The 27,408-nt window shown below is 45.4% G+C and overlaps 1 protein-coding gene across 1 annotated transcript in view; it reads right to left on the bottom strand.

The window, feature by feature from the left end:
* Positions 1-26,087, bottom strand: part of kalrna (kalirin RhoGEF kinase a) — a 165,972-nt gene extending 139,885 nt beyond the window's left edge. Inside the window, exon 1 of the mRNA XM_061225614.1 lies at positions 25,644-26,087. Coding sequence (XP_061081598.1) covers positions 25,644-25,710 — 67 coding nt within the window. The 5' untranslated portion in view covers positions 25,711-26,087. The remainder of the gene's footprint in view (positions 1-25,643) is intronic.
* Between the last annotated feature and the right edge of the window lie 1,321 nt (positions 26,088-27,408).

Consider the following 27,408-nt stretch of genomic DNA (forward strand, 5'->3'; position numbering starts at 1 on the left):
TCAGTTAGAAAGCCAGCCTCAAAACAAACTCAATCATTCAATTATTAATGTCACTACATGCACCAGAAGGTAGGAAAGGTTGTGGGCTGCCATTTTATCTCCATCACGCAGCCTTCATAAATATGGTGTTTGCTGAAACATCTGCCGTGTTATTTCCTCTGCCTTGTGAGTTGGAATAATGCCCTTCACATCTGATCACTCAGCATCACGGGTAATCTTATAGCACCGACACGCAAGGTCGCTGTGCAAGGTGTGTGTGCCTCTCGACTTCCTGCCAAAAGGAGATACGGCAGAGCCACCCCCACCCCACCCCCCTCCCGACACCCAGCTGTGGACATACACAGCAGTCATTTCAAGGGGCTTCTACAGAAGGCTACTGTTAGACAGACCGATAGTACATAACAGGAAAAACACAGGCAGACCATTTACAGACCATGGCCATTTTCCTATGATTGTTTCACCACAATTTAGTTCCCACAGGAGCCTACAACCTCATATGTATCAATATGGCTGCAGCACATGCACTCCTTCAATGTGAGGCAATGATTATTGTATACTCTACTGGTCACATAGTACTATAGGAGAGCTAGCGCTGAACTGCCAAGATGATTTTCTTTCATTGAGGACGACCGATTGGTCACTGGTGTGCTTTAAGAAGAAACAAATGCAACCTGAGGCAACCTGACAACCTGGCAACCTGAGGAACACTTTAAACTGACAGTACAGATTGCAGGATGATGTCTCGCCACTGTGGGCACAGTCACACCATGTCTCTCCACTATTGTTAGCTAATGCTAATTATGTCTCAGTACTGTGGGCTCAGTTAGTTAGCTAATGCTAATCATGTCTCAGCACTGTGGGCTCAGGCAGTTAGCTAATGCTTATCACGTCCTGCCACTGTGTGTTCAGTCACAGTTAGCTAATAACATAGTAGAGGTGAGGTTTAAATCTGTGAATATAGGATCAAGTGTGAATTATTCAAGTACTATTTTCCGACTGTGCCACACAGAAGCCCGTGTGAGCTTGTGTGACATTTATATGTACACAGGCCAGGATAATTTGCATCGCTAACATTTCCGTATTTCTTATCTTATGTTTCAGCAAGTCCAGCCAGAAAACCTTCTGGCAACTTGAGTTGATGATCCAGTATAATATACTATCATCAGAAATACAATAAGATCCTTAATGGAAAGTACATGTCACTGAGGAACAGGATTCTCAGAGTTGATGATCCAGTGGAGAACATGGCTGACATTAAACTGGTGCTTTGGGGAGGTCTGGACCACTGATGGCTCCAGCAGACAGAAGGCACTGTTGTTTTAATATGCAGCGATGGTGTTGAGCTGATTAAACGGGCTGCCAGTCAGCAGGGAGATGCTCAGCTGCACGTCTGGCCAGCGATGTTGAGGTGCTGTATGTCTTTAACCCCGGCAGCTTGTGTCAGTAAACCTTTCAGCACCGCCTCCAAGGGCAGGCAGCCGGGGCGCTCACTGCAGCTGTCTGAGACCGCCTGCTTTCAGCACACACACGCACACACGCACACATGCACACACACACACACACACGCGCGCGCACACGCACCAGTGACACTAATGCACACACACACACACACACACACACACCAGTGACACTAATGCACACACACACACACACACACACACACCAGTGACACTAATGCGCACACATACACGCGCACGCGCACACACACACACACACACACACACAGACACCAGTGACATTAATGCATACACACACACACACTCACACACACACACACACACACAGACACACGCACACACGCACAGACATGCACACACACACAAGTGACACAAATGCATACACACACATTCACACACACACACACACACACACGCTGACGCACGCACGCACACACACGCACACACGCACGCATACACATAGACACTCACACACACGCACACACACCAGTGACAGCAATGTGCAGACACACACATACCAGCAACACTAATGCACACACACACACACACACACACACACACACACACACACTCACGCACGCACGCACACACCAGTGACACTAATGCGCACACACACACACAGGCGCACGCGCACGCACACGCACACACACCAGTGACACTAATGCACACACACGCACACAGACACCAGTGACACTAATACACACACACACACTCACACACACACAGACACACGCACACACGCACACACATGCACACATGCACACACACACAAGTGACACAAATGCATACACACACAGACACACGCACACACGCACACACGCACAGACATGCACAGACACACAAGTGACACAAATGCATACACACACATTCACACACACACACACACACACACACGCTGAAGCACGCACACACACACGCACGCACGCACACACACACACATAGACACACACACACACACACACACCAGTGACACTAATGCGCACACACACACACACACCAGCTACACGAATGCACACACACACACACGGATCACATTAACGATCCATTTTATGTTCATGAGAACTATTATCGTCTGTTCCAGTTTAAGCCATGCCTTGAATTTCTCTAAATGCCTAAAGCCCAGTTTGTAGACAGCACATGCACTACCAGTCACTCCCTCTACTCACTTCACAGCTCACCAACCAGTCGAGCAGCGCTCCGAGTCTGACCAGCGCTCCGAGTCTGACCAGTGCTCTGAGTCTGACCAGCGCTCCGAGTCTGATCAGCGCTCCAAGTCTGACCAGCGCTCCAAGTCTGACCAGCGCTCCGAGTCTGAGCAGCAGACCAGCGCTCCGAGTCTGACCAGCGCTCCGAGTCTGACCAGCGCTCCGAGTCTGACCAGCGCTCCGAGTCTGAGCAGCAGACCAGCGCTCCGAGTCTGAACAGCGCTCCGAGTCTGACCAGCGCTCCGAGTCTGACCAGCGCTCTGAGTCTGACCAGCTGAGAAGGACGTTTCACACAGGGCTGGCATGGAGCCTACTTCCGCACTGGCATGCGGGGCTGCCAAACACAGCCAGCTGAAACTCCGCACCTGGGTGCTCTGCCAGACCACGGAGAACAGCACTACACTCAAACCTGGTCACCATGGCAACCACCCCTCCCTCCTTCCCTCCCTCCCCATCCCTCTCAGTCGTTTTTGCTGCGCTCAACATTCCGCTCTCAAACGGCACAATTTCTCACTTGACCTGTCTCAGCACAGTGATTTCCACCACCTGAAAAATAAGTTTTTGCCACCTCCATTGTGAAATAAGTGTAAGTTCTATATGCAGTAAAGGCACATAGGGCTGTGTCACAGCAATACACTGCACTGTAGGAAATTCAATTACAAAGACCCCACTGGTTTAAATTAGTTCAACATATGCTTTCGCTTTAATAAACCACACACTTCATTATGTGAGATAATAGCGTTCTAAATTCTTAATGATAAATTCAGTCACAAAGCGAAGAATTTTAAAAATGCTGAATGTTCAAGTCCCTGCAGCAGTTTTTCAAATGAAGCCTTTGTGCTCACTGCACTAAAATACCATACATAAAAATGAAATACCTTATAGGAAAATAAATGGTAAGTGGGGTTTTAGTCCTTACATCACTAAAGTGAAGAAAAGCATGTCCACCCACATCATTTTCTGGGCCAGCTACCAGACATGCAGAGAATTTAAAATGTGCTCCTGTTATTTAAATATGGGCACCATTTCTCCTGTCTGTCAGGACCACTCACTCAAGGCTAGTCCTCTCCATGCCGGAGAAGGAACAAACAGAGGGATTTCCTGACCAAACTAAAGCAGCTGTAACAAACATTTGAGGGGTTGATAGATCGACCAATAGCAAGAGCAGACAAATCCAAAACAAAAAACATGACCCTCCAGTGATTTGACTTTGTCGTTAGACAGAACTTGGTTCATTTTGAGCCATTCCTTGAGAGTCGAGAAAAATGCCAGTGTCTAGTGGATTCCCTTTCCATTAAAAGGAGGATGGAGCCTTCACAGTAACAGCCAGAGAGGACTGTTGAAGGGACAGATGTGGCTGTGTTGTGTCTAATGTCGTGTTGGGTCTGGTGTGATTTCTCTGTATAGGGACACCAGCTGTTGTTTCAGCATTAACGTGTGTGAGACATGCACTCGGGGTCAAATCACCATGATCCCAGACAGGGGAATAGTTTTAATCTTTATGTTCAGCATCTACCTAGAAGAGGTAGACACAGAACAAGCCTGATTTAAGTAGATGCAACAGCATTTTCATATTTATATTTATTTAAAGACATATTAGATTTGCTCAAGATATTCTTTCAGTGTACATGAAAATAGTTCTTACTAAACCCAGTTCATGTTTTTATTTGAACATTTTGGGAAAGACGATTAAATCATCATTTGAACGGATGTTGTCATCTAAATGCAGTCTCAGAAACTAAATCGTCAGCAGCATCAATCCATCCCTTTCTTCTTCTGACACAAATGACCGGGGCTACAATTTATTCCCAGGGATTCGCCGGGACTCATAAAGAGTCAAAAAAAAGGACAGGAATCAATACAAATGCCCTGCTCCGGATGAGCTCGGTGTAAATCAGGGAAATATTTCACATGCGCGAGAGCCTTGACCAGGATTAAACGAGAGCGGGAATGAGAAACGCTGCCTTCCACGCTCCCCTGGGTCGAGCAGCACTGGCCAAAACGTATCCCCACCCTGGGACTTCCAACACAGCCAACCTGTGACTGCAGAAACTGGACTGCATTCTCGGGGCAAAGAGTGGCGTAGAGTAGACCAGATGAGACAAGACTAGCCGTGATCATAACATTGAAGTGTCTTGCATCGGAGCTGCCGTAATTAATGTGCAAGCTGAGTTAATGCAGTATTAAGCACTGCAATGTGCAATTCCGGTAATAAATCCCAAGAATTACCCAGTGCAGTTGATCCTAAAGGCCTGCAATGTAGCTTCATGAAAACCAGACCTCTCCCTCACCACACCACCAGCACGGTCTGGAAGTACAGTACTTTCACAAATCTGCAGATTTCTCCCATAAACACATGAGCTGATGCAATGTGACACAGGCCGTATGTCTCTATGGTAACGAGGACAATATTCCAATAGCGGCTTGGTCAGAGAGAGAAGGCGATCCCTCTGTAGTGGATAGAGGTTGGTACGTTGCAGACACTGCGGGATTGAGATCATATGCCGCTTGGCGATGTTCAAAGACCATGATGCAACGCGTCTCTGGGGCAGCGGGAACAGAAGCGGCACACGCTGGATGCTCTCCTGAAAGACTGGAGAGATGCGAGTGTGGGGATTATATTATTATATTATTCACTCTGTTAATGTCAAAACAGCATAGCGAGTGCTACGCTGCAAGCCTCCCATTGCTAAATTCAGCTCCAGCACTGCTATCAAGACGAGAGACTGTTTCATTTCCTACCTCCATTACCCAGGATTCAACATTACAGAGAAAAATTAATATCAGATAAGAAATCATGTAGAGATCAGAGAAGAACAGAGACTGGATGAATATGTCCTGCATAGTCCGTATCTGACACTCATATCACTCCAAGAACAGTTTCAGTGGACCTTAATGAGGCAAATGTGGGAAAGAGCACTTCTCAGTAATACAGGGGGGTTTGCTGGGCGATATGTGAGCAAGCTGTGGTTCCAACATTATCACGGTACTTATCCTTCTGCTTAAGTTTAATACAGATCGAATGTCTAGACTTGTGGCGTGGTTCCAGAAGAGAGAAACATATTTAACATCGTCTTTCCCTTTGGAAGCCAAAAAAACGCCCTGGTCAATTTGAAATCAACACATTTTCAAAACATGCAGGTATCAACATATTTCAGCGCATCAATATTGTTGATAACCTTTCATCTCAGTATTTCCATTTCTGAGTATTTTCTTTTTTTTTCTCTTTGATATCAAAAGTTTTATCTTCTGGTATATCATTCTGAGCAAGTCGCACTCGTTTGTCAAGGGCATCACATCTCATGGTTAAACATGAGAACAGCTGGCCATACTTGAGCATCACCGTCTCACGGCGAAGATCACAAGAGCTCTCACGACAGAACGGTGTGAAAGGAATAGCTGGTCTGGGGAAGAATTAAATATAAATGACTGAATACATCAACCTTCTTAGTATCACAGGGCGCTATTCTGGTCCCTTTCATCTAATGATACCGCTTGCTGCAAATTCTGCCAGTTGTCACGTTTCTATGCATATATGGTGATAGGGCATAGCAGGTGAGACCTCGGGGTTCAAAGCCAGGAACTTAGCAACAGCTGCTACGGTAACCCCCTGACCCTAATCATGCCTAGTAAAAGAGACTTCCTTGTGTTGTCAGCCAGCGTGTTCAGGCAGGGTGACACGCATCACACGATGATGATTGTGGGTCATGAGAATACCAATTTCTGCGCCTTCTTAGTGAGAAAAAGGTCTATTTCACAGCTAGTGTCCCTTTGCTAGCAGCTGAGGTTAAGTGGCCTCTCCAAACCACATAACTCAGATAAACAATCAAAGGCTAATGACAAATATGATGTGACACAAGATACTTCCACATTTTCTTTGCCGTAAAAATAGACCACAGCATGAGGATATAACCGCCTGCCTCACATAAAAATGTTCCGGTGAGCGTGAACTGTGATTTGTACAAATACCAGGCATCATACACATCTCATACCTGACAAAAAACACTAGAATTTAACAGCTTACAATTCTACCCTCCTGTCTGCACACGGAACCTCTGTAACAGTCCTTGTTTGCTCTACTGTAGATAACCCATTTCACCGCTCCGTCTCTGTCCATCTGTGCACATGTTCCATTGAGCATCAGATTAAACACCAAAAAAAGGAAAAACCATTTCCAGTGAAGTGTGCTGAGGCCAGCTCGGTACAGCTCTCTGCACAAGCTGGCACGCACCTGTTCTCCTGCCCGGATCAGCCAGCACCACAGACTACACAAGCACATAAACGCTAGCTCACTCCCCAATAAGGTCATACAGTATATAATACCACCCCGCGCCCCCCGCCCGATTCATTTCCGCAAATATGTTAAACTGTGAGCTGTAAACATTGGACGGCTGCCTGTCTGTGAAATGCTACACTTGCCACACGCCAGAGTTTGCCTATGACTTTCCCCTGGGCTGGGAACGATAAAAGAGAGTTGTATACCGTGCGGATACTGAAGGAATGCATCACATCTCCAGTCGATGGTCATAAAGAGAAAACAGAGCGCTGCTCAACGCAAACTGCCATGCTTAGAAACACAATGAAAGCGACTTATGGAGATGCTCTGAACTGATAGATGAGAAAATGAAAAATAGACAAGCCACTAAGAGAGGTTTATGAAAATACAGTACCAGCAGGCAATTTAACCTCAAGATGGGTTTGTTTTTTAACCAAATATATATTTTATAGATAAATAAAGGCACTCAACAATAACTACAGCCAAGAAACAGAGATAATTTTCCCACTCTCTACACTGACCTATGTTTGCTTGAGCTCATTTGAAACTGAACTAATTTACCTGTTATGAAACGTATATCTAGCTTTCATATACAAACTGGCTGGTAGTAGTGTGTAATTACACAGTGACACTGTACTAATCGTTTATTCCCTGGGGCTGCATTGTGGTCTACATAACCGTATCGCTAACCCACATTTCAACCAAGCTGACGTCAAATGACATCACAAGCACATCGTGGTCGAGGAACTGCATCACAGATAAGCAAGAGTGAGGTTTTAAACTTTCTTGGATGCTGAACCACATCTGAAAGGTAAGGAGGTCAATATTTAGTCTGTTGCCATGTTTAGACAAAATAGTTTATTTCTGGATCCAATTAAAAATTATTGAAAAGTTTGGTTAAATTACTCCTGGCACAGAATGAGATGCATTATCAGAGAATGCATGAGCGATATATATGCAGATGTGGAGCCAATGAAGGGTGTCTTCTAATAAATACATTTGTACACCATGAGATCTCTTTCTGGTTATTAAAGAGATGTACTGTACCTTGGACTCAGAGTACCATGCGTGGATTCATATTTCAATTGAATCAACAAGGGAGCTAAGGATGTACTGCCAGAGAAACTCAATGTTCTACCTCATCTCGCCAGAACACACACCAATGTTCATATTAACTGCTCTACTCTAGTTTGTAAAATCCATGCCAGTGTCCATGGCCTCAGAACAACAGATAATCACAAAGAAAATAACAGCATATCTCAAGCTATGGCTACTGGACGGCAGGACCTATATAAATGCAGCCTTGCTTCCATGGGTAATGAGTGTGCTGCACCCAAATGGTTATAACGTGACAGCAGTTAAGCTACACTTCAAAGACTGGCCTGGCACCACACAGCTTATCCACACTGCATCTCCACACAATTCCACAGGGCCACAGAAGACTTCCAAAACACAGAGGGTGCACATACAGTGATTCATAACATGGTTTGTCATAAGATGTGTTTGCACTTTAGTGTATGTTTGTGCATAATGTGTCTGTCTGTCTGCCTCTCTCTCCTTCTCTCTCCCCATCTTCCTCCCTCTCTCTAATTCAAATGCTATCATATTCAAATGTTCTTGTCTCTCACACACACAGACACACAGGCGCACACACACACACACAGGCGCACAGGCACACACACACACACACACACACACACACACACACACACACACACACACACACACATCACTGCTCCTCACTTTTCAGTGACACACATCTCATTATTCGGGTATCTCTTTTTAGACAGCCATAACATTTGAATCTGCAGGTCAGTGATGCAGACAATCCCATGCAGTTGTCAGGCCCCTGGTGTGAGATACCCAAGCCCCACACCCAGAGAGAAAAACAAACCGCCAGTCAGCATCATAACGAAGGCAGATGAACAGCAGCCTTGCCTCTGTGTGAGGGTGGACCCCAGCTTACAAGGTCTCCTTTCCCAACATCACACACTGAAATGAAAATTAACCTCTACTGTATCAGGATTGCAGTTCTCCCTAGGGTTGCCACCCATCCAGGTTTTCTCTTGAATGTTCTTGTTTCTGACGGTCTGTTCCGGAAAATGTATTCTATTTCCTGGGACACCAAATATCACTGCTTTATAAGATCTAGATTTTGCTCATTAAGATCTCGCAAATGCATAGACATATTTATTAGGGTAATTCTGTATAGGCGTACATGGACAGTCTCTTTGTGGGTAAAATAGCATATTGATTTATTGCTTTAGTTAGGTAGTAATTTAGTTAGTTAGGTAGTAATTTAGTTAGTTGGGTAGTAATTGTGTTAGTTTGTTAGTTTGTTAGTGAAAGGCAGAGTCCATGTTTTTTTGTCAGCCAAACCTAGTTCTCCCCCATACCCTATACTATACCGAGGAGCTCTCCATACTCATCTCAGTTCCACTGCAGGCCTCAGCTCTCCCAGCTTGTCTCAGTACAGTATGTAAAAACAGCCTGAGGCAGTGGCATGTTACTGGAACATGAGCAGGATACTGGGCCTGGCGAAGGCCTGGACGGATGTGCTGCCCACAGCGCAGCAGGGAGCCGTCCATAGGCCGTGTCTGCTCTCAGCCTCCGGGCAGAACGCGGCCGGCGGTTCCTCGCTGTTTTACGACCAGCGCAGCCCGCTGCCTCCCACGATTCACCTCGGCTTGCGCACAGTTTTCCGCACTTCAGCTGGCAGCGGCCGTTTCTTCCAGCAACGGGAGCAAAGGGGACGCTGGGATAGGCGTGTCCAGAAGCTGCAAATCTCCATTTTCACTTCCAGCCCCAGGTGTAGAAGGTAAATGACGTTTCCGGTTTTGCCATTCTCCGTGAAAAAAAGGCGCGCCCGGACGCCGTAGCCGGCAGAGCGCTCGCCAGGAAGCGGACGGGTCGTACAAACCTTGACACGCCGGGTCCTCGGAGACCCCGTTGCTGGGCAACGCAGACGGTGTAGCGCGCGGCACATGTAAAAAGAGCATTCTCTAAAGAGCTTCCATAATGCAGACCCATCAATCTCCTGCCATCTAGCAGTCACCCTCCTGCATTTACAAACACCCCTGCCATGTCAAACGCAAGGCTTTTGGACAGTCCGTCACATTTCCCACTTGTGGTTTGAGTGTCAGCGGTAATTACGCAGACCGCCCCAAGAATGCACAAACCGACAGGGTGGCACACTGGCAATGTTTTATACGTCTCAGCAAGGCCAGAAAGGCACAGACAAAGTACAATTGTTGAAATTAACTGCTTTGCAATTATAGGTACATTTAGAATAAATTACCCTAGAAATATATGGTAAACAAGTAGAGTGAAATGCAGAACTTGTCTGGAGTACAATTTCCTTCTCCGAGTTTTGTTGGGATATTTTTAGCTGCTTTTCTGCTTTCACTTGGAGATCGCATAGTGAACATTTTTCAGTAATTGACATAGAGTGAGAAGTTTTATCCAATGTTTCTACAGCACATTGCTGAAAAATTTAGAAGGCAAACAAACTCACAGCTCTTCAGCAAGATGCAGCTTGCTTTGGTGCAAACACTGAAGAGTGAATTGGAACTATAGAAATCAATACAAGGCGCACGTAAAAGGCTGACTGGACAGACGAGCCTACGAACTGGCACTGCGTCATCTGTCACCTGGAAATAAGACTTTGATTGTGGGCAGAAGTTAAGACTCCTGAAATAGACACTTAGCAGCATAATAACAAAGTCAAAGACTTCTCCCATTCTTGCAACCCATACTGTATGTATACAGTATACACTGTTCATATGTATCATAGGCTATCCTTTATAATCATGTATTTCTGATTTAGCTATATTTAGCATCGCTTAGGGTAACTTGCCAGATTACATTATCTCCGCTAAATCTTAATTGTCCTTTAAGAAATGTGTCACGGAAAAGGCCAACTTCATTAACCCCAACACCCACCACCCACCGTGACGTTAGCCTGAAATCAGTCTTCTGCTAAACCAGTTGAGTGACTCACTGGCTCCCACAGCAGCACTGGTTTGGGCTGTGGACTACTGGGGCTTGCAGAGAGCTATCCAACATGCTGCCCTGGACAATAGCTGAACATTCACAAGGTTCAGAGAGGCACAGTTCAGTGTTCAGCAGACAAACATGTTTATGGTGAGGATGCAGACAGAGTCTTTCCTCAACCACAGTGAAATGAACCTCTGTAGAGGTGAAAGAGAGGCTCCAGTTACAATCTGTCCATTGCCTCGGCAACAGCTTTTAAACGGTCTCAAACAACACTGTGCCGTTTCCCCTGGTTAGATCTGGTACAGAAACAATGCCTCGAGGCTCTTCGATGCGTGCATTCGGCTAACGATGAAAGCCATCTGTGAGGGAAAACCTGCAATCAAAGCTCAGTGCGCTGTGGCAATGTATCTGCTTCAATATTACAGGGCCTGAGGCGCTACCAGCATATTCAAAATGGCTGACAATCTGGGAAAACAGAAACACTACATACAGTCTTATAAACTGTGTGAAGTGGTGTAATGTTCGCTAGAAGATGCAGCTTCTATGCACTGCTTAAGTAATGGCATTCGTATGCCTTTTTGTTTGTACGCTCTCTAATTCGCGCTCCATGTTAACATGATGTTTCATTACTGGATCACAGTGAGACGTGATGGGTTGAGATTGTGTAGATCAAAACAATCGCAAGCCAGAGACAGAAGTGAACCACTAATCACACTGACCGGAAAGGAAAAATATTAAAACGTATGACTTGAGGAATCAAATCCATTTCAACCGCCACTGTCAAATGTAGCAGGAGTGAATTAGCAGGAGTACAGCTAAAAAGGCAGTACCACCTAGCGATTTGATGGATATGCAAATGTACTGTATATGCAAAAAACATGACTGCTGACATGTTCCAACAAACAGCTAGCTAGGTAGCATCGCAAATTACTCCCAAACCATCTGTTTTTATTTCGGAGCGAGGTGTCTTTCCAGGTCCCAGGTGACTTGTTAGACAGCAAGCAGCAGAACCAAGACATTGAGTGATAGCACCAGGTAGCGAGTGAGTGTAAACATCAGACCAGACCAAGAGGATATCAACTTTTTGAGATCTCCCCATCCCTTGGGCTGGACTGGACACTCAAACTCTTTCATCCGGCAACACTCAAGCAGAAATTCCAATAACAAGTGGGCTAAATATAGTCTGGACATCTGCTGTTCATATGAATTCATTATTTAAATGGCAGGCATTTATATAGCGCCTTTATCCAAAGTGCTGTACAATTGATGCTTCTCCATTCACCCATTCATACACACACTCACACACCGACGGCGATTGGCTGCCATGCAAGACCCCGACCAGCTCGTCAGGAGCATTTGGGGGTTAGGAGTCTTGCTCAGGGACACTTCGACACAGCCCGGGCGGGGGATCGAACCGGCAACCCTCCGACTGCCAGACGACTGCTCTTACTGCCTGAGCCATGTCGCCCCCACTTTAAATAGGTTTCACCTTTTTTTGTTCTTTACTAAACATGCTCTTTCCAAGTACCTGCTCTTCCCGTCTATGTGTGACCCCTCGGGAAAAAGCTCCTTAAACTAAGGTAACCTGGAGATGTTTCCCAAACCTACCACTTATCTTTAAAGAGTAACCGGCTAAATTATCTCTATTACGATCTCAGTACAGGATAATATCCTGCAGCCTTTACTGTAGCTGAAACAGGCTTCTATGTTTTCAAGCTCCCAAGAGAATGGATTGAGGTGACTCTTCATCTCCTTACGTGTTGTATATCGTGTTTGGAGATTTCAGCTTGCTTTCTGGTCAAGTGAAAATGAACTGCAAAATAAGGAAAGGCTGTTTAGAAGAATTGTTAGTGCAGTGACCCTACCCTTTGTATTTGGGCCTTGAATGAATCAGGGGGAAGTTTGGAGTGTGTTAGGCTTTCCTACCTAAAAAAGGCCATGAGCCCTGTCAGATCACAGTGAAAACTATGATGCTGCCAGTATTAAATCCCATTATATTATGGGACTAACTGGTTAATCCAAGCATAAGCTAGGTGTTAAATAGTATTTTATCGAACATGAAAAACTGAAAATGTAATACAAGATTTATTTTCTGAGATGGGGTTACCACAACATCCAGATACAAACTCAGTTGTTTACCGATGCAGTGCAATATAGGATAAGTGGTTCACTCAGCTATGCCTCATCTAGGATTCAAATATGCAACACTGCAACACAAATATGCAACACTGATTCTTCAGAGTTTTTTCAGGAGAAAACAAACTGTAACAAATGTATGATTATACAAGATAATGGCAGGCACACTACAGCCAATGCTTTTAAAAACGTTTCGTTTTAAACAGGAAATATGCTAAATACATATTTCTCTAAGCAGCTCTTGTTTTCTGTTGTGAGCTGAGGGTAGAAATGCATTATGGGTACTTTACGGACATAAAACTGCAAGTTTCAAATACGACTGGGACCACTCTATGGTACCCTGGAGTAAGTTAACAGCTGAATTGCCTCAGAAAATGTCCACCTGTACAAATATGTAACATATAAACTACAAGTCTATAGGAAAACTGCTACCCAAATCTGGCCCTTATATAAAAAGCAGAGCTGTTTGTTTGTTTAAGACTACCTGCTTCTAGGAAGCATGCTGCTTTGGAAAAAGTTGCCCATTGTGACTCAAAGCTCTGGTTTCCTTGTTTACTTGAAGATTGCTGTTGGAGTCCCAACCCCAACAAGGACTGAATGTCGATTAAAACTCACTAAACAAATCTGAATTACAGTACTCTGAGGAACCAGACTATGGAAGGGCTTATACACAAATATGACTGGCTAATTGATGAATCAGCTCTTAAGTGCCATAATAAAACTTATACGTTTTAACTGATTCATGTAAAATAAAGCAACGGGAACCCAAACTGACCAGCTGAACCAATTCTGGATCATTTGAAAAGAAATGAAAAGTCACATCTGCTTAGTCGATTGTGGTTTAAGGTCTAGAGCCCATTTCCTACTATGGAGCCCATCTGGACCAAGAATAACTGAATAAGAAAGCTGAGATACACCCTACCCAATGAGAAGCACCACTTCAAAAGCCAGTCACATATGTTTTTAAATTTGTAAAGTCAAGAATATTAAGTTAAAAGTAAAGTTGTGAAGTGCGTGATTTTCATTCAAGGAGAAAGAAATGGGGAAAATTCCTACCGTGCTGAGTATTTAGTAGTGTAATGAGACCTATGCAGACCCACTGGGAGATGGTAACGCTGGTGTGCTGTACAGTTGAGCTGTGCTTGTGGTAAAGCAAACTGGAATGCGTTCTCCCTCATCTTGGCCGGGAGCATTTAAGGAAAATGAAGGCCTTTTACAGTGTGTCAGTGGCAGCACTATTTTCCAACGGACCAGGCTAAACACACGCCAGCTTCACCCAGCTGCCTCAACCACTGAATGCAATATCAGTGGGAAGGGACTTCACATCTACACAAGCCTTTTTCCGAGTTAAAACAGTGAAGCTGAGAAACCGCACTCACCCATTACCCATTCCTGAGACCGTTTTTGGCCGGTTTCTGCAGCTGCACTCAAGCTCACAGGGAAAATGAAGAAGGAAAACAGCAGGACGGTTTTACGGCCATTTCTGAATGTGAAAAACCAGCATGTGATCTTTCTCTCCTCCATCTCTCCATCTCTCTTTCTTTCTTTCTCGCTCTGTTTCGGTCTCTCATACACATGCATGCAGACACGCAAGCACGCACACACAATCCATTAACTCAGACTCGTCTGTGTGGACAACAAATGTTTAAGAAAATCATAATCCTAATATGTAATATGATTATTTGTGTGATTTATGTTTTCCCATATTGGGCCAAATTGAGTTGTTATGTCCAGAAAGCAGCTGCTTGCCCTCATGTTGCGTGGCCTAATTGGAGCCCCATTCATCTACTCTGCTCTGCTTAAAGAGCGATGGTGCCTTGGCTCTCACAGCCTGTAATTTGTCCGATAGTCACAAGATGTCAGCCCAGGCTGTACAATGAGATTAGTAATTAGCTCTCGTTAAGCAATCATCCCACTGGTTTCTTTACGGCGTCAAGGTAATTGATCATCTTGTTACTGCAAACTCGGAAATTAGCACACTGCCAAACTTGATGCTGTGAATTAAGTTAATACTGAAGAAAAACAGAGTCTGTGACTAGATAACGAGGTGCAGCTCTTGTCTTAAGCAATATCCCTAATGACTGGGGGATAGTGAATTGCGTTATTGTGATACCTCACTGCCTTTTGTCAGCGTGACTGAACACTTCCATCACAGCTTTGATTTAAGAGGGGCTGAGTCACTTAATCCAAAGACTGAATTCACACATGGCTCTAAGCTCCCTTAAACCTTGCCTGACTCACTTTTCCAAACGTTCTTTCACCTCAATCTGAGGATATGGTGTGTACCTTGGCACTACTTTCACTAGGCTTTTGTCATGTGGTTTAATCCAGCTGCTGTGGGATTCACCAAACCAGCGCATTATTACAGCTTTCAGGCCACAACGAGAAGACTGTATCTGCTTCCACACCAAAAAACACCATTGGCCGTTAAAAATCCCAGGCCAGACATGCAACAGACAACATTTCCATCAAGTGATGAATCTATAAAGTCCTCTCAAGTAAAGAAAAAAAGGATCCTACTGTGAATATCAGTGGATTCAACCTCAGATGATCAATGGTCTAACTGCCTTTCACTTGCTTGTAGAGGCAGCCATTACTGGTAGTGTACCAATTCCCTGTGTCCATCTACAATTCATGTTTTCCAATATGGCCCTAAGTCTCCTACACAGCTGTGATGATCCAATCTTTCCCAGATGAATGGTTTTTCCAGATGTTTCCAGTAAGGTCAAATATAGGAGTATTAGTAGTCAAAGGTGCTGAATTTGGCCACTAGCATTGTAATCCCAGAGCGCGTGTAATTCCACTTTCCAGACATACAGTCGATGACATTGTTAAAACCCAGCTCAAACATGCCCCTGTGGCTTACAGGGCTAAGTGAGGCAGACACGCATAACTCCACCTGCTAATATATCTTACGAGTCTTACTGACAATTCTCCCACAGAGCACAGCTCTTCACTATTTTTAATGCCTTACTACAGTCTCCTCCGTACAGCACAGCAGTGCCATGCAGCTTTAAGCTGCTGTATTGGCGACTTTGGGCTGATAACTCAACCGCGACGACTTGGAATGTTTCCCCACAATGCACCGCTCCGCTCATACATAGCAGCAGTCCGCCCAATTCTCCAGCTCTGCCTTAACCCTTGGAACTGCAGGGTTTTTCAAAACTCTACCATCAGTGTTCTCAAACAGTACCACTGGTACTGATTGTTACATCAGCATTCAAATGTTCAGTCAAGAATATTCTAATCACATATTTGTGACCGCATACCTTAAAGCGTTAAAGCCTAGAACCAGGAACCGGGTCAAAGAATCCCATTCAGAAAATGCTTCATTCGTGACAGTTGATGACACAAAGCAACAAATTAGCTGAAGAGGGCAGACCAGGCGTTTTAAGAGGCCCCTCAAGCAATGAACGCTCTGTACTCTCAGATGCTCACTAAATCCCTCTTGCGTTCCCTTCTTGCCGAGGCACACGGTCCCTCGGCGCAGTTATGTAGAGCGGCCGTAGAATAAGAGGGCTGATGTGAGGAAGACATTAGAGAACGCGCCGTACACTTGTAATCACAGGCAACGAAACGATTTACACCACATGTGCTCCCGCCGCTCAACGCACATGCTGCTTCCATGTGTGACGCCGCGCTCCTGCGGAGACCGGAGAATCCATTCCGCCGCACGCGTTAATAAAGAGGGAGAACGGGCCCGCAGAGAGCACGCTCATCAATGAGGTCATTCCCGCTCCCCCCAGCCAAACGAGGAACAGCGCCAGCGGTCCACATGAGAGAGCCTTGGGACCCGAGCTCTCCGCACGTTTACGCCGCGCGGCTGCATCACGCGCAACGCCCAGGACGGGTCATTAATAACGGCTGCAGTCAGAGGGGCGTTCGTCGTCTCGCCTCACACGGACGTTTCCAAACAAAGACAGACGACGCGACAGGACAAGACAGCACCGCTGCGCAACTACTAACTGCCTGATTAAGACGAAAGGATGTTTTCCATTTCGTGAGAACAGGACGTATAAATCTTAAGAAACTCGCAGTAAAAATGTTAAAATGATGTTGAATGGTTTAGATTAAGTAAACTGAAGCATGATGGGATTAAAGCGTAATTGTGAACTGAACATGGACAATGACTCTATTATTTTGTCCTTCCCCTTGAGAATGAAATTAGGAAGCAGTGCTATATAATTTTAATGCTTTCCTCTGCTTCGGCTGTGGCCAAACAATGGCTTTTTATTTGCCGTTCGGAGGAGCATGCTGGGAAGATTCAGGAAGCACCGCCTCCTCTCCACCCAGGCTTGTCGTCACGGTAATGGGCCGTAATCGCAGACCTGAGACCGCAGCAGCGGGAGATGTGTAACATTTTACACCCATCGCCGTTATCGCCTTATTTATTCTGTCACCCGCGGTTACTTCATACAGTACAACCCCTACATTTGGCACCATATCTACTTAGCCTTAATAATTTCTGTATTCAGCAGAATCATGTACCTAAAGTATCGCTCTCAAGGGTAAAACAAACAGCGACGTCTCGGCTGAAATTAAAACAGACATTACTCAGCCTAAAAGCGTTTTAAAACTTGACCTCTCCGTCCTCCATTTTGTCAACAGAGGAGTCCGCAGGAGCGGGACAAGGGGAGCTGACGGTCTCCCGCCTCCCAGGGTAACTCTCTGGCGCGGCGTTTTTCCCCCGGTCTCGCCGCGCTTCAGTTCCAGTGAAATATTGCGCTCGGAAAGCGTTAGCGTAGCCTCCCTCCGCGGAGCGTGACGGTTCGGGCCTCGTTCTCCCTCCCTCCCGCTGTGTTTCCCTGCTCGCCCGCCCGCGCAGCGCCGGGTCTCGTGGGACGGCAGCACGAGCCGCCCCGCTTCGCCACGCCGCCATGCGCTCTCCGGCCCGCCGTTTAGGCGTGAACTTTAACCCCTGAAGTCACCTCCGCAGTGCGCCCTTCTCCAGCTCTGCGCTCAGTGGAGCATACAGTGGAGGTCCATTTTGTTCTTCAAAGATTCTAATTTCCCAAATGAACCTTGAGAGTACAGTAAGGCTGGGTACAAATTAATACGTTTTCCAAGCATAAAAGGTACAAATTAATTACATATTGCAATTTTATATACCTACAGGGTACTGCCCCAACAACAAGCATTTGTATCTTTTGAGGCACTTTCCGTACCTTTATTTCTGTGAGTGTGCACTCCCTGCTGTTAACGCACAGCCCTAAAATGACCTTGTGTTCAGACTGCCCATCTGTGCACGCCGATAAGCTCCAGATGAAATGCGCGTAAATGCACAGATTCCAGAACGTGCACCCTGAATTTTAGGAAGGCGGCTTTGGTCACTTCTCTGTGCCTTGCTACCCTGCTAAACTTGACCTCTGTGCACACTAAACCAAGATAAAGAATATCTGTGGACAGCCGGAATTCCACAATGTGTGGTTCATCTATGAGTGCTAAATGTAAGCAATTGTCACATTTATGTCGTGTGTAAGTTAGCAATGTTAGAAATGTGCTTATATTCACTTTATGAAGGTAAAGAGGAAGCATGAGAGACACTCAAGGAGAAAGCACTGCTGTGGATAACATAAATACCCACTCATTTTTTATTGTGCTTGGTATGCAGTGCATCGTGGTCTAAAGCGTGAAGCTTTTTACTTCTCATATCAGCGAACGCTGGAGGAATACGAGGGGGTCGAAGCAAACAGAACATGAAATATTGAAGAGTGCTCTCACACACCATCCCATGTGACACTGGTTTACTGCACCCCCCCCCCCCCAATGTTGATGGACATGAAGGCTCCACCTCCACCTCAGACTGACTAACCCAGGCAGCGATGAAGATACCTTTCTTATTATTACTACACAGAAAAAGAGCATGGTAAGCTTTTCATGGCAATAACATTAGTATCTCCAATTCCATTTAGCCTTCATATCTGAGCAGCTTTGTACTCAAAGTTATTGCCCCGAAGATTCCCTGTTCCCACCAGTAATGACACCGGCATCAGAGGAGGCTGTCCAGAGCCCTGTATTCTTGGCTCTGTTGTCTCTCTCTCTCTCTCTCTCTCTCTCACTCTCACTCTCACTCTCACTCTCACTCTCACTCTCTCTCAATTTCTCAATCTCTCAAGGGGAGGTGTGCCCACAAAGCTTGCTACCCCAGCCCTCACGCTGTTGCCATGGAGGCCAGTGGCGATGAGAGAACAGTACTACCTGGCCTACAGTGAGTAGAATGCACACAAACCGGAACCTTTAATCTTTACGCAGTCACCGGCCCTGGGGCTAACTTACAAGCGTAGCCCCCCCTCTGGAGAGTCAGCTCCCACTGGTCCTCACACTAATGGTATGAGTGGCTAATTGGACTTTTAGAAGGGGCAGCAGCACGCTTGACCCCTGTGTAATGAGTTTACTCCTGACTGTGCGTCGCCTTGTCATTAGAACACAAGGCCTCTCATTGGCTCCATCTGCCCAAACACAGGAGCTACACTGAAGATCAATAGCTATCGGCGTACGACCATATGATCTTTCTGAGGTCAAAGAACAAGGGAAGCCCTGGGAAAGCCCCACATGTGTGTCCCTTTGCATGAAGCCACACACCATTAACTGGGAATGAAAAGACTGGGCAAGTAGGTATTATTCACCAATCACAAATCTTGATCACATCACTCTTTGTTTATTTGACAGAAACCCTTTTTCAGTCTTGCTAACTGACAAAATTCGGGTTAGCTTCCTTCAAGAAGGTCATGAAACTAATAACCTTGTGGTCACAAGCCCAGTCCCTGAATCATTATGATTCTATCCGGATTTATTTATTTATTTCCTTCATTTTTTTTATTTCAAGCATATTCCAGTCCAGGTCTATGGTGGACTACGCTCTATTCCAATGCCAGCAATGCAAGCACATATTATCAAGACTTACCCCACAGCGTCTACACATGAACATTATGAGAGCTCGCTACATCCAGTTTACATCAAAAACTCAAGTTCAAGAGCTGAGCTCACAGCCACCTTGGACAAGTTTCTAAAACGCAAAAATAATAATTACACAGCTGCCCTCCTTTCTGCTTGCCCACTACACTGAAAAGTAATTGAGGCTTTTCCTTAATAATTAAGCTGAATGGCATCAAACAATTATAATTTTGATTAATCACTAACAATATTAAGAATGAACTGGTGTTCATGTTTTAAACTCAAATGTTATGAGTTCAAATTAACCTGGTACATGAGTCATCAATGAAACCCATACATGCTAAGAAACCTGCCATGGTTCATTGAAACATCCACAGCACTTGAACTACAAGAAAAAGTGTGAATCATGAGGCCAGGGCTAAATGCACTCATTGAAAATACTCTAAAATACAATGAAGAGTTTGTCTGTTTCCCGCTCCTATGCATTACTAGCCAGCATTAGTCAGCTGCGACCTGCTTTCGAGTGGTGACCACACTCATATAAACTCACCGAGTTGCACATGTTCCTTCCTCCAATAAATGTTTACTGCGAATCAGAGACTGCGTTATTGTCATCTCATCGCCTTTCTAAGCACCGCGATACGGTTTTAATTACCCATCTCTTAAAAATCCCCACACTTCTACTCAACTGTATTTCAGCTGAGAGCAAAGCAAAGTGACTGAACCTCCACTCGCCCAACAACCAAGGCAATAAGTGTTTACGAAGTCACTGCGCCTGCATTATGAATGTACGACTCAGCTATAAAATGCACAAAAAATGTTAAATCACATCGTTATAAAAATAAAAGCAGATTTCCGTGGGACGAGCGCTATTGCTGAATATACGTGTGCCCTACGGGAGCCATTTTATCAATTCCTCTAAAAGCCTTCTTTGTAGTAATGGATGAGCTACCTCAGCTAATAAGATCTGACTCCATTACCCTCCCAGCCTGACAACGCCTCCACAGAAGTGGCATATGGTTCGACTTCAAGGAGTTTCAGCCCGCTGCTTTTTAAGAGAGAGGGACTTCCCCGCTGCCCCGCTCCTCCATGTCAGATCATGACTCAATAATCCCCACAAATCTTCCCTCGCTCTCTCTCCCGGTCGCCCCGGTGCTCTCTGCTGTCCAATTAGCCATCTGCCAGGCTGGTGGTGTGGAGCGGACTGAGCGCGCTCACGGCAGCACCATTGTTCTGGGGGTGACGGTGGGGATTCGGGTCCTATTGTTCCCCTGCCACCCCCCCCTTTCCCGCGGACGCGCGGTGCAAGGCCACCGGGCGGGCGGCCGTCGTGGTAACAGGAGGGGGGGCGGGGGGCTTGCCCGCCCAGTGTGGGGCCGGAGCCAAGGCCTCTCTCGGACTCACGCACCGGCTGGAGGTGGACGCGTTTTGTTGGCAATGTTTTCTCCTTTTTCCCCATCTCCAGGGCGACCGTGCCGCGTTCAGAGCGAGGTATGGCTGTGAGGTGCGCTGACGATGTGTCCGTGAGACGCTGTCTTACCCTGTGCGGCTCTGCCGGTGACAGAGCGAGTGAACGAGGTTAGTCATCCTGAGGAGTCCACAGACTAAACAACTGAAGAAAGTGGATGTGACACAGGGAATCCCCATGAAAGGGAGCACTTTGTTTTTCCCTGGACAGTGTGGTGTACATGCAGGCCTCTCTCCCCCCTGCTTCCGCTGTCTTTTGGGTTACACATCACACACACACACACACACACACACACACACGGTCACTGAGACAGGGAGGCCAACTGACCGTGTGAACAGCAGCATCTGTCACACCCTGGTGTTCATATTAAGTAATCTACCGTCAACTAAACTGGTTTTCGAGAGTATTTCATAGGCTCCAATACACAAGACAAGCTAAGTAAGAAAGTAGAAAAGGATTTTAATCCAAGACAATTACATATTTGATCAAGGTCTGCTAAGAGCACCCTAGAGGAAGACAAAACCGCCATTTCCATAGTTAAACTGCTTACCAGTCTGGATGGGTGTACATGTAGGGCTCTCTCTCCCCTGCATACTCTGTCTGTAGAGTTTATCACACACACACAGACACACATACACACACATACACACACTGTCACTGAGACAGGGAGGCCAACTGACCGGCTGAGCTGCAAAACCCATCACATTCTGGTGTTCAGATTAAGCAGCCTACTGTCAACTAACCTTCTTACTCAATCAAAAAGGTACCAGGAGTCATAATGATGTCACCTGGGCAACTGGGAGTGAGTGATTACTTGCTGTAAATGACTTTGTGGGAATAAAACGCAGAGTGAACACACCGGACTGATACGGGCCGCCTCAGAGCTGGGAGAGCGAGCGCATCCCATCACCAGCAGTACTGGAGTGGGAGAGGGAGGTCAGCACACAGAGAAGCTCCCCCGGGCCTGAGAACCAACCCAGCCCAATGAACACATCTGTGGAGCCTTCACAGAATGTCACAGAACCCACAACAGGGGCCCAGTGTCTCAATTCACAACATTACTGTTATTTAGCTGATGCTTTTATCCAAAGTGACTAACAGCGGATTAGACTAAGCAGGGGCCAATACACCCAGTAGCAATGTGGGGTTAAGGGCCTTGCTCAAGGGCCCAACAGCTGCACTGACCTACACCGGGGCTTGAACCACCAATCTTCCGGGTTCCAGTCAAGCAACTTAGCCACTAGGCTACAGGCTGCCCCAGGATGAACCCCACGCCAGACCCACCCCAATAAAAAGCTCACAGAGCCCGAATGGCCGCTCTCGCATCCTGCCCACAACATAAGGTCAGCATTGTGATGATGTAGGAAAAACTGGCTTTTGCCAAAAGTCTAATTCTGTAATGAATTCATTAACTTAATAAGCTCCTTGTAAACACTTTGCCAAGAGACCCAATCAGCGATTGCTGCGGTTTTGCCAGATCTCACTCGGCGGTGCATAACTCAGTGGGAAAGGCTGTGTGAAGACAGCGGAGCTGAAGTAATCCAGATATTGATCCGGGAGCCGGCCGCTGCCAATCTGCTGCAGTTATTATCTGTCCTGAAGACGGCCCATGCGCCGCGAAGGCACTCCTTGTTAAAAAAACAACAACAAAGAATCAGGCCGATATCAGCACTGCCTGCCCTCACCACGGTTCACCCAGGCCGATATCAGAGCCAGGCCTGGGTCAAGTACCGAACCGTTTTGGATTCCAACGCTTTTCTAAGCCCAGTTGATCTTGCCTGGTGCAATTGAGCCAAGCAAGAGGACCAGATGGAGGGGTTTGCACTTTTTGAGAGTGTTCCATAGGTTCCAATACAAGCTTAGCAAAGCGTAGAAAAGCATTTGTATCCAAAACAATCACGTATTGACCCAGGTCTGATCAGAGCGCTCTGGAGGAAGACAAAACCGCCATTTCCAGGGTTCAACTGCTCACCCGTCTACAGGGCTGACAGGCCTGGAGGGCAGGGCCAACGGCTGTATGTACAAGTGTTGCTAAACATTACAATCCGGGGGAGGGAATTAAAGTTTGTATTGAAGGTTAATCTACCTCTAAGCCCTGAATAAGCAGGCCTGGAGCCTCCAGGGGAGACAGGCCCATATGACCACTTTACCCCTCTTTCAGCTGCCCTTATGAATGGATTACTGCTTATTCAGCCATGTAATGTATTTCTTTGTGGGGCAAACAGCCACTCCCGATTAGTGCCGAAGCTGGAAGAGGGGCCAGTTTCTCCAGGGTACAGCTCAGCGTTCTGTATCAACACATCAGGTGACAGGGAATCATGGGAGACCATCTCCCCTGCCACTCCATGGCAAAGACATAGTCCTCGCCAGTGGCTTTTAAACAGGGGAATGCCATCTGGACATTTCTGCTCCACCAGAATTAAAAAGGCAGCTCTGTTACACAGACCTTGACTCAGAAAACAATGTTTTCTGATTATTATTTTCTGTCAACATGCTCTTTCTTAGCATAAATCTACTCTGAACCCCCCAACCCCACCACACACACACACACATACACCATCAAGCCTCATATGTTTGGCATCATTGCCCAAAGAGTCCATTCAGTGCAAGGACACTGATTCCTGTGAAGACCAGACCTTTCAAACATGACCTCCCTTATTCAGATCTCACAAACCACTTCTTGCACTGCATTAAGAGTTCTGATGAATGAGCAAAAACGAAAAAAAAAAAAAAAAAAAAGATTGGCTATTTACATTTGAATGCTCTGAGAATCAGCTGAACGCCACTTCTCGCTTTCATATAAGTGATTCACATGTGCAATGTAGCCTACCTGCACTTCGGATAAAACGCAGGTATTCGGTGCCTGAAGTTAACTGTACATCAGTTTGGGGCAGCACGCTTGGAGAGAGGTGTGAATGGGGACGGGGGCAGCGTAAGTGCAACGTGAGGTTTGTGGCTGGCCTGAGAGCTACAGTCTGTCCTGAAGCAGCCTTCCGCCAGTGTGGGACAAAGCTCCGCTGCCCCGGGTCGGCACCATTCCCAACCGATGGCGACGCGGCGCATATCGTGGATTCCTTGCAATGCCCCGATGAGCCAGACACGCCTCTTTGTTCAATCTCTTTCACTGCGGTCTGTGTGGTTCCCGTCATCCATTTCACTTTTCTCAACAAGATGATTGCGTTCATAAATATATTGTTATTTTAAATGAATAATCTGGTTTGACGTTGAACCAAAATACTTGCATGAGTTAACTATAAAAGTAACGTGTTCCGTTAAAAAATAACACGACATGACCCTACAGACAGATGTAACACACTGAAAGTGCGAATCCAGATCCTGTCCAATCCTTAGAGGGTTTAAATCACGTCCGGTATCACACAAGGGGATGCCTAAGATTTCTCATGTTACAATCCTGCAACCCAATAAACCATTCACACAGCAACCAGCAAAGATGCTAGGCCCACCAACAGCATCGAGAGCCATACTATAGCCTTTACTGACAAGTTAATTTTATGCCTAATATTAAACGGGATTGAGTAGTAAAAGCGAAAACTAGATGCAAGTTAACGACAGAAACAGAAAAAGAATAATATTCAATAACATTCAATTATCTGAAAAAAGTGTTGCTCCACCTTACAGTTTTAGTAAGCCAATATCACTACTAATATTGTGTAGAATTTGGCTAGTAATATGTAGAATTTTCCAATATCAGTAACACATTGCGCCTGAGTGTGCACGGAGACACAGACTATGGAGTGAATAGAATCTGCAGCTGTCAAACGGAGGCAGAAAATAGTATGCATTAGTTTCTTTGTTTTTTAAGTTCTTGTGTAAATAATGCTACCATTGCGTATTTGTTTTTTAAACAGTTTACACAGACGAAAAAACATCATACACAAGGAATATGTTTCGTAATGGCACAGAAACATGGTTTTTCCTCGTTTCTTAATGGTTCTCCATGTATCTTTGTCTCCCGAAGAAATCCATGAATAGCCCGATAGATAGAAGCATGGGATATATTCTGACACTAGTGATGTTCAGCAACGATATAAACAATGGTTGTGCTCCGTTACCTTACTACTACGGCTAATGCAGAAACTAGCCTACATCCTTTGTCGTGCACAATTGCGTACAATGGGTACAATGATTTAAGCCTGCCAAACGGATACAAGTTGTATTGGGGTTAAACACAGCTTTTGAGATCATCCTACCTGTTTTGAAAAACGCGTCCGTATCTGAATCGTTAGGTCCTTCCTCGGCTGCTTCAGCGGAATTCATATTTTCTCCCAGTTTATTTCAGGATATTTTAACACCAAGTAAATCCAGTCTGTGACAATATCAGTGCACGATCACCTCCATATTCTTGTGTTCGCGGTCGCAGCTGTTCGTTTTCCAGTCGTGGGTTTCCGTCCGTGTTATTAGCTGGCTACAAAGAACAGCTCTGCATTTCGGTCTATTGTTTTGTTCCAGCCACCCTTCAGCTGCTCCGGCGCCACAAAAGGAATACACACAGTACATGTGACATAAGGAGGAAGCAATGAGATCCTCCGCAATCAATCTATGTAACAGCAGTTGCACGGTACCACTGTGAATGTTTCACATAGCGAGCATAATTTCAGCATCCTTAAAACGAGCAGTGTAAAACCAAGGCTCCTACATATGGCTGCGTTACAACGGTACCCTCGTATATGTTTGTGATGTCATGAAAATCTGCATAATGAAAGTGAGTGGTCTGGTGCAAGACGCGGATCTGTGTGTTTTTTTTTTTTGTCAGAATAAAAACTCCATCTTGAGGAACTGAACCAGTCTTTCCTCAAATAGACCATCGTTCATAGAGAAATCCTCCCATCGCGCTGGTAAGCGTGTTTGTATCAACAGGGGTATCTATCCCTAACAATAGCACGGAGTTCTCCACACCCTCTTTCACCGCGTCTCCTCTGCGTCCCCTCCCTCTCCGCTCTCCCCTTTTTATCACCCCTACAGAAATTTTGCGAAGCCTTTAACCCCATTCACAGTGATGCCTATTAGTTTGAGTTAAATTAAAATACACTATTTAACGCCAAGGTTGATTAAGGTCACGGTGAGAGACATTTTAATATAATAAACTTAAAACTGTCTTGATATTTGGGCTGAACTGTTCTCTTTTTTACGAAGGACCACGTTATCGCTATTCGAAAATGTAAGCAGCAGTAGCGAAGCTGTTGGGTCCACAAAGCCATAACAGTGTGTGCAGACGAATTAGGGCAGGCAATTATTTACGTGAGGCAGTCCATCACAGCTCCTCAGAAGTAGAGTATTTTTATATTTATTTAGATAGCTAGAGTAGCGTTATCTGTCCATCCACGGTAGGCTAATGTATATGTGACAATGCAGATTTCAGGTCTGGCTGGAGCGTAGACTACATATTCTTGATATTTATGTTCGTTCTCTCTGCTGAAATCAACAAAGTGACCGGCTTTTTTCTCTGCACAAGTATGCAGATCCTTCATTCATCGTCCCATCATAATTTAGCTGATTTACTTGTTCAATTCCCGCTATACCAGGTTACAAAATATATTTCCTAGTCTGTGGCACAGTCAATTTAAGTTGAATCGTTGCTGAATGGAATGTCAGTTTGCAGAATACACAAATTTAATTTGTTTGCATACTACAAATTGCAGCATCAAACACATTCAGTAATTATATATTGCTGTTTCATAAACGAATTGTTACAATATGATCATTTCATTATGTTCTGTCTCTTGGAAAAATTGTTTTGCGAATTGCCAAAAAATACCAAACTAAAATGGCTGATCGACCATAACAAGGGAATTAAAAATAACAATTATGAACAAGAAGAAACGGCATAATAAGAAACATAAAGAGCAGTAAGTGTGGTACAAATCTCTGCTTTCTACTTTTATTTCAATATAGACCTGCTGCCCTCTAGTGGTGCTTTTTATTTTCAACAATTTTCTATCATTGCCACAGAAAAGT

Source organism: Conger conger, chromosome 17 (assembly GCF_963514075.1).
Source record: "Conger conger chromosome 17, fConCon1.1, whole genome shotgun sequence".
In the NCBI taxonomy this organism is placed as follows: Eukaryota; Metazoa; Chordata; class Actinopteri; order Anguilliformes; family Congridae; genus Conger; species Conger conger.